This window comes from Anopheles aquasalis, chromosome 3, assembly GCF_943734665.1.
Source record: "Anopheles aquasalis chromosome 3, idAnoAquaMG_Q_19, whole genome shotgun sequence".
Lineage (NCBI taxonomy): Eukaryota > Metazoa > Arthropoda > Insecta > Diptera > Culicidae > Anopheles > Anopheles aquasalis.
Window position 1 is genome coordinate 57,536,049 of NC_064878.1, and position 7,500 is coordinate 57,543,548.

General features: G+C 49.8%; 3 protein-coding genes across 4 annotated transcripts in view; 2 read left to right on the forward strand and 1 right to left on the reverse strand.

The window, feature by feature from the left end:
* The window catches only part of LOC126574775 (FACT complex subunit spt16), a 5,203-nt gene extending 5,141 nt beyond the window's left edge, over positions 1-62 (reverse strand). Inside the window, exon 1 of the mRNA XM_050235140.1 lies at positions 1-62. This exon is cut by the window's left edge and continues 482 nt beyond it. The gene's annotated coding sequence lies outside the window, so the exon portion shown is untranslated.
* Positions 63-429: 367 nt separating this feature from the next.
* LOC126574781 (ribonucleoside-diphosphate reductase subunit M2) lies at positions 430-3,954 on the forward strand. 2 transcript variants are annotated; one of them, XM_050235153.1, is made up of 5 exons: positions 430-697; positions 1,812-2,090; positions 2,163-2,443; positions 2,520-2,967; positions 3,045-3,954. In XM_050235153.1, the coding sequence occupies exons 1-5, from the start codon at positions 644-646 to the stop codon at positions 3,195-3,197; spliced, it is 1,215 nt and encodes a 404-aa protein (XP_050091110.1). In that variant the 5' UTR covers positions 430-643; the 3' UTR covers positions 3,198-3,954. The 2 variants fall into 2 exon arrangements, with proteins under 2 accessions (XP_050091110.1, XP_050091111.1); XM_050235154.1 differs by lacking the exon at positions 430-697 and adding an exon at positions 1,495-1,635.
* Positions 3,955-6,973: 3,019 nt separating this feature from the next.
* Positions 6,974-7,500, forward strand: part of LOC126577431 (protein ABHD1) — a 5,545-nt gene continuing 5,018 nt past the window's right edge. The window contains exon 1 of the mRNA XM_050239049.1: positions 6,974-7,121. The gene's annotated coding sequence lies outside the window, so the exon portion shown is untranslated. The remainder of the gene's footprint in view (positions 7,122-7,500) is intronic.

A 7,500-nucleotide genomic window follows, 5' to 3' on the forward strand; every position in this document is an offset into this window, starting at 1 on the left:
GTGAGCAGCGCGATTCCCTTCTCGCTTGCACTCAGGGCAGAGCAGCCGGCGAAACCGCGCTCTTTTGTTTGACAGCGGCGCAGCGACATTCAAGGTTGTTAAATTGGAGTGGGTTGGCTCGCATGCTGCTCTGACTCTGGCACACTGAATGCGTCACTTACCCGAAGCGGAATTTCATTTACGTGTAGCGGAATTTAACAGCATATCACTCAGTTAGTTGTTGTTTCAATTTGTTTCACACTGTACCGGAGTAAGGAGATGCGTAAGGAGGTACTATAAAACGCAAAATCAATCAGTTTAGGTGATCACGCAATGTCGAACAACGCAAGAAACCGCATCCAGTGTGCTGGCTGGTGTTTAAATTCGTCGATGCGCCCCCTTCTACCAACCTCGCGGGTGGGTGCAAAAAGCGAGGGAAAATTTTGGCGGCATCGAGCCTCTGGTCCGATTTTTTCCTTCCTCTACGCCAGAAAGCCGCCGATTTTCCCTGGAAGTGGACGTGTCGCTAAAGTTCTGGTGAACTAATTTAAAAGGACAAAGACTTTAAAAACTCTGATAAACCTCAAAGTGCTCTCGGTTCGCTCATCGACCGCTGCTCATCAGTTTTTAATTTTTTTTGACGAGTGACGCTAGTTGTGGCAAAATGGTTTTGGAAAAGGAAAACGTCGCTGAAAACATGGAAACTGATATCATCAAGGTAAGTCTGAATCACTTTTTAATGAGCTTAAAGTGCGCCTGGTGCGGTCGGCGAACTCTCTAGAATCTCGCCTCTAGAATATTTCTTGGTCTAATACGGGTAAAAGGCTGGCTAACGAAAAGTCTTTGAAGGATCGAGAATATTGACCTTTTTTTTTGCAAGCGTCCATCGCTTATTCATTGGACTTCCGGTAACGCGTTTTCTCAAGAGAAATGGTGGAAGATACGGCACCCAAGCCTTTTCTTGCCGGGCATTTCGCAACGAGGGTAATCCCTACGCAGTTGCGCGCCATTTCGTGGCTTGACAATCGAGTTTCCCTCCAAAAGTCGCCCCATTTATTACCCTCGCGTTGAAACGAGTCATCCGGCCAACGGCTGTTGGCATGCGTTCGGCCCGGGTACAGGAAAATACTTGTATCTCGGCGTGCCCGCGTTGACCAATGCCATGAACACGCGCCAGAATGAAATAGCATGTCTATGGCGTATGTTGGTTCACAAGAGTGAAAGGGAGGGCGGTGCCCATCGGAATGGAACGGACCGGAAAGTGCGTTAAATACCGCCACCGCAAATTATCAACTTCGGAAATAAATTACTTACATTCTAGCGGTTGTATGGCAGATTCCCCTGCATTTCTTAAAGGCGTCTTGTTCTGGAATTTTCCTTTTAAAACAGGCACCGCATACTGTGCATTTCACACCGAAACCTGTTTTCCACAAAATCAGCTGTTTTTGGCCCCCAGGCGAATTTGGGGCGAAATTTTATGACAGATGCTGGCTCGAGTTTCAAGGGCGCGAAGTCCAACGGCACCACCACACGGCATGCGCAATGTTCAGTAACATTCGCGGAGATTGTAAACAAATAAGGAAAATCGTTTCGAACATTACTAGCCAGTGATAGCAACCAGGATGTTTCCTCTAGAATGAAACCACGCCGTTTCCTGTAAGCAACCGTAGTAGTTAGCAACCATTCCGTTCGTAGCAGCCTCTGCTCGTAAACTAGCATCTCTTCGAGTGCGTCGTTCTCTACAGCTGGAGAGGAGAGCAATTTTGATTCCATACATCCGCAGCAGATTCTATTTGTGCTAATTCCACCAACCCTTTGTTCTCATGCGCTAGAATACTCGCAAGGTGCTGACGGAAAGTGGAGCAAACGTAGCCGTACCGCAGGCCAAAGCGAACGGTGTTCCGATGGAGGAGGAAAAGCCCGCTGCCAACGGATCGACGGCGGTGGTCAGTGGTGATGAGGCGAAGCAGCAGAAACCTAGCATGGCGCTGTCGGAGGTAGAGCCAGAGCAACCGTTCGATCCGTCGATTGAGCCGCTGCTGATGGACAATCCGCGCCGGTTCGTCATCTTCCCGATTCAATACCCGGACATCTGGCAAATGTACAAGAAGGTACGTCGCTACTGGTACGAATTACGCAACAGGAGCTAATTTTATTACGTTTCTCGATTGGTATCCCGTTAGGCCGAAGCCTCCTTCTGGACGGTCGAAGAGGTAGATCTATCAAAGGACATGAAGGACTGGGATTCACTGAAGCCGAGCGAGCGTCACTTTATCTCGCATGTGCTCGCCTTCTTTGCTGCGTCCGACGGTATCGTGAACGAAAATCTGGTCGAACGGTTCAGCCAAGAGGTTCAGGTGACGGAGGCACGCTGTTTCTATGGTTTCCAGATCGCAATGGAAAACGTACACAGCGAGATGTACTCGCTGCTTATCGACACGTACATTAGAGATCCGAAAGAACGGTAAGACGATCCGGTGACTCCTTATGCGCCGCCTGCTTTAAACAATCTTTCGTTCGTTCGTTCCCACAATGCACAGTGATTTCCTTTTCAACGCCATCGAGACGCTGCCGTGTGTGAAGCGTAAAGCGGACTGGGCGATGAACTGGATCTCGAGCAAGAAGGCCAACTATGGCGAGCGGATCGTGGCGTTCGCGGCCGTCGAGGGCATCTTCTTTAGCGGCAGCTTTGCGGCCATCTTCTGGCTGAAGAAGCGTGGTCTGATGCCGGGACTGACGTTCTCCAACGAGCTGATCTCGCGCGATGAAGGTTTACATTGTGACTTTGCCTGTCTCATGTTCAAGTATCTGGTACAGAAGCCATCGCGCAAACGCGTGACGGACATTATCCGGGATGCGGTTATGATTGAGCAGGAGTTCCTGACGAAAGCGCTTCCGGTTGATATGTTGGGCATGAACTGCGAACTCATGTCTCAGTACATTGAGTTTGTGGCGGATCGCCTGTTGGTGGAGTTGGGCTGTGAGAAGGTAAGTTGCGGAAGGTATATTTAGCAAATTGGCCATTGGTTTTAAACAGCAATCGTTTATTTGTTCCCATGTGCCAGGTGTACAACACGAAGAATCCGTTCAGCTTTATGGAGTTCATCTCGCTCGAGGGCAAGACAAACTTCTTCGAGAAGAAGGTGGGCGAGTACCAGAAGTGGGGCGTGATGGCAAACCGTCTGGACAATGTGTTTACCCTGGATGCAGATTTCTAAAGGCCATCACCCTGGTGTGCGCCACATCTGGACAAAGCGCGCATCTGGTATGCGTGCGTTCGTGCCTCATCTTCTCGACTTCCCTTTCTGACTTTAAATCCATCCGATGGACTCAAACGAAGAACAGTTTCAAACCATTTACATTTTAGAGAGCCAAAGGGCGCAAAAGTTTGTGATGAGAAGAAAACCGATCAATCGACTCAGCCGATGATTCAATCACGCGAAACACATGTTAGACAAGGCTGCGGGATCTTTCGATTAGTTTTTTTATCGTTTCAAGTTTTCGTGTGCGCTGTTTTATTAGTATAAATTGTATTTTTTTTAACTCCCTCTTCCTCCGATCGGACGCTTATGATGATTTCAGAACTAAATATTAGCACAATTTATCGACAAGATTGGAACCAAGCTGTAAGAGCGATCGCATATGTTCTCTCGCAAAAAGCAAACGATTTCGCCATTAGCTCACGTCAGGATCTCATTGGAAACGAATCAGAAAACACTGGACCACATGATAGAACCGGAAAAGGACGACCATCATAGATTTTGCGTATGGTGAACGCTATCGTGAACCGTACAATCATCCTCCACCCAGAGCTTCCCCTTCGCGAACCGTGAATCGGGATGGTTGTGGTTAGAAAAGTGCAGAGCGGCTTATTGTAATTATATTATGTTAATATCGTATGGTGTGTATACACAATAAGTAACGGAAAAGATCATCCTTTTGGTGAAACTTAAATAAAGGTCTTTTTAACTATAATATTTTGCTTTTTAACGATTTCGGTGGATCCCTCGGTTCAACCCTTTACCCCTTATGTCTCGTGTGTATTGAGTATGGTCCTTGTTCTCGTTCATGGTGAGAGAACAAATGCGGTGTCAACCAAGGCGACCACGTGTTATCCATCCGGTTCCATTCATGAAAATTTCACGCTCCCAAATGATGACTCCTGTTTGCTCTCTTAAGAGAGAGCCAAGGTATCACGACACGAAGTGTCCGTTGGCCGGGGCAAAGGACCGCGTGGCACGTACGGCGCACGGATTCACCCAAGCGGCCATGTGCGCGGCGCGAACAGCAGCACACTGCGACAGCCAGCAGCAGTAGACGACATCGGAAAATGCTCATTTCCTCCCCGTGGCCGAACCCCGTGGCCTGTCCCTGTCACGGTACACCGGCACATCAGAGGAGTTCGTTGGCAGCGAAAGAAGCCGCCGGAGCGCATAAGCGGACCAGCCTTGCCATCGGTTGGACGATTCCGTTCCATTCACGGCCACCGACACGCTCCTGGCGGTTCACGGTGTAAGGCGCGTAGAGTTCCATCCATAAATTCCGGTTCTTCTAGTCGCGCGGTCGTAGGCTGTGACCTGACCGTCAAAGACCCCCTAATCGTCGGGTGGTTGGAGCTCCATCTGTGTCGTTTGTGGTGGCAAAGGTTGACGACCGGTTGCCAGGACGGAGGAGGACCCCTCGATCGGATAACCTGGTGGTGCTGGTCGATTTTTGCTCGGCTTTCACCGCACACCGTTGCGTGACGTTGGCGTTGTTACATCGCGCGTTTTGCTTGTGTGCCGCTACCGAAATCCGGTAGATTCGGGTGTCGGGCTAGATCGGGAGACCACCGCAAACGGGGAGGTGTCGAAAAGTGAGCGCTAGCAGTGTGCCAAGGTAGGAGCTAAAGGAGAAAAAGGCTGACTGTCTCCAAATTGTGCGGCCAAGCACCGATTAGTGAAAACTGATTGTGAAACGTGGCAAAATGAGCTGGAAGAACGCATTCCGGAGCTGGTGTTCCTTCTGATTTCTGCTGTCCTTTCGCCTCCTGCTGTCCTGCAAAACGCGCCAGTGCCAACCGGAACGGCGCAGAACGAACGCATCCGCATACGGCAAAGGTAAGAGACACAAAAAAAGTGGGAATAAAACATTTCATATTGTCCTTCGTGAACCCTCACCGTCTGTCATACCCTCCCCGGCCCGGAGTGCCCATAATTGTGTGAATCGCACCTGGACCCACCGGACGTTATTGCACTTTGTGTCTTATGTAGCATCTTGCACGGAATCTAGACCGGCGACCAGTCCATGCAGCAGGACCATACCATCCTTGTTCCATTCATCCCGCATGTGACTGTAGCATACATGATACGAGAGCGAACTTCGGAGCACATCTTTTGGCTTTTGTTCTGGCCTTCGGTTTCGTATGTCCTCCTCCTCGTCCTGGAAGTGGAAGCAGGACACACACAGCGCCCGTTGGGCTATATGGGTTGTCGCAGTGCACCGCCGGAGAGGAGATAGGTGTCCTTATGAACGAGTGTGTAGTGCTTTCAATGGAGTGTTGCTGTACACAATGGCCCTTCGGAGAATGTTGGCCGTTCGTTCGATTGTGCTTGAAGAACAGCTCGTCCTCATGGCGAGAACACAGGGCATGGTGGAACACTGCGACACTTATGGGAATTGTACATCTCGTGACAAGCAAACATCGAGTGTCGGCGACAGCATATCTGATTGGAAGATGATATTCGTTTTTCGTGCGAATTTACTCGTTCGCTTGGTTCGCAGTGTTTTTTTAATCAGCTTATTAAATTAATGTTTTGTCTGCACCTACACGTGCTACAAATGCCCCAAAATCCTTATCAAAAGATCCACCGAATGCGGATGTCTATCGCGTGTTTGGGCGAACCGCGAATCAAAGTTAAAATAAACATCGGTGGTGGTTGGGCTATTTCAAAAGGGACATGTAAATCGATAGGAATGCATTGTGTGGAGCACCAAGTTCCGGTTCAGCTCTCTTTCCCTCTCTCTCTCTCTCTCTCCTGGAATTTTCAGTACGCCGTTCTTTGCTATCTGTTTCGCTCCTGTGGCTCCCAAATTCTGCGGCATAATGCTGATAGCCGTCCTGCGGGATGAGCTCGTTACCGCCCGGGGGGGGGGGGGGGGGGGCTGTTCCATCCTGAGCGTTATAAATGATAATGCAGAGCGTTGCAAATATTTTAACAATCTCAGCGCACACAGACAAACTTTTTGGGTGGTACTTCCGGTGTATGGTAGCCTCCGCATGGATCCAAGGATGCTCTCTGGAAGCCACATTAAAGCAAACACTTGCAAATATGCTGTACGGCAAAGGGGACTAGTTGATGATGTTGTTTCGGTAAATATCGTTCTGTCGCAGCACTGAACAAACTTATGTAGGATTATGAATAATTTTGTGGGGGATTGGGTGCATGTATGTGCTGGTGCTTGTATTCTAGTTGAAAGTGACCACCTCAGGCAGAACCGCTGCCATCTCCAAGGATCAATGCGGTCGCGAACGACGCGTGAAACGCGTTAAACATTGCCGTACTTGAACCACATTCTCAAACCGATGCTACTTGCTCCACGCTTGCTGCCAGTGAACGCTTGTCTGCCTTGGAATCGGCGTGCACTGTAATCCTTGAGCAGAACGTAAGCGATAACGCAACCGATTCCGCCGGTTTCGATTTGCTAAATCCGCGCATAAATCCGTGCAGCTTATAGCAGTTCGATCACGGAACATCACATGCTTTTGGGGCTAACCTCCCTCTCGCTAGACCGCAGCGAGGTGTGGGAGAGTGCGTGTGCGTCCGCTAATGCTAATACCACCTCCTCGTGACCAGCGCCAAAAACCCTTTATGCTGTTCGATGGAGACGCACGCTCACATGTGAGCGTCCGCGAGCCGGTTACTACTACCCGCTCGTAGTGTGCCACGACCAGATGGGAGAGAGATGGCAAACGTGCGCGGAGCAGAGTTGACGACGGCGCGAACGTATAAGCCCCCGACGCACTCTCGCGATCTCGTTAATAGCGTTCGCGAATCGGTAGAGCTAGCTTCGCCACTTTGGAGCGGCCTCTTCTTTGGTGGTTGGCCTTTGTTCGCACATCTGGACTCCGACAGACGGGCGGAGTACGCAAACGGGTGAAGGTGAGTGATCTCATGCGCCTTCATCATCATGGCATTTGGAGGCAAAAAAAGAAAGGAAAAAAAATAAGTGTTTGACATTGTGGTGTCTGAACTGAAGCACCCGGCACCCGGCTCTGTGTTCCCCCGCTGTTATCAGCATCCACCGGACGGATATCAACAGTCCCGTATGTGAATCAGCGAATGACGTCAAGCCGGGAACCGCGTGTGTAACGGTGTATTTGTGTGTACTTAGTGGAGGGAAGGGGCGATAAATAAAACATAAATCCCAAAAAGCGTGCATCCTTGAGCAGTGAAACGGCGCACCGGCAGCAATAATGCATGGGGCAATTTGGCGCAAAAAAAAAACGAAATGATCTCGAGCTTTCTCGACCTTTACTCT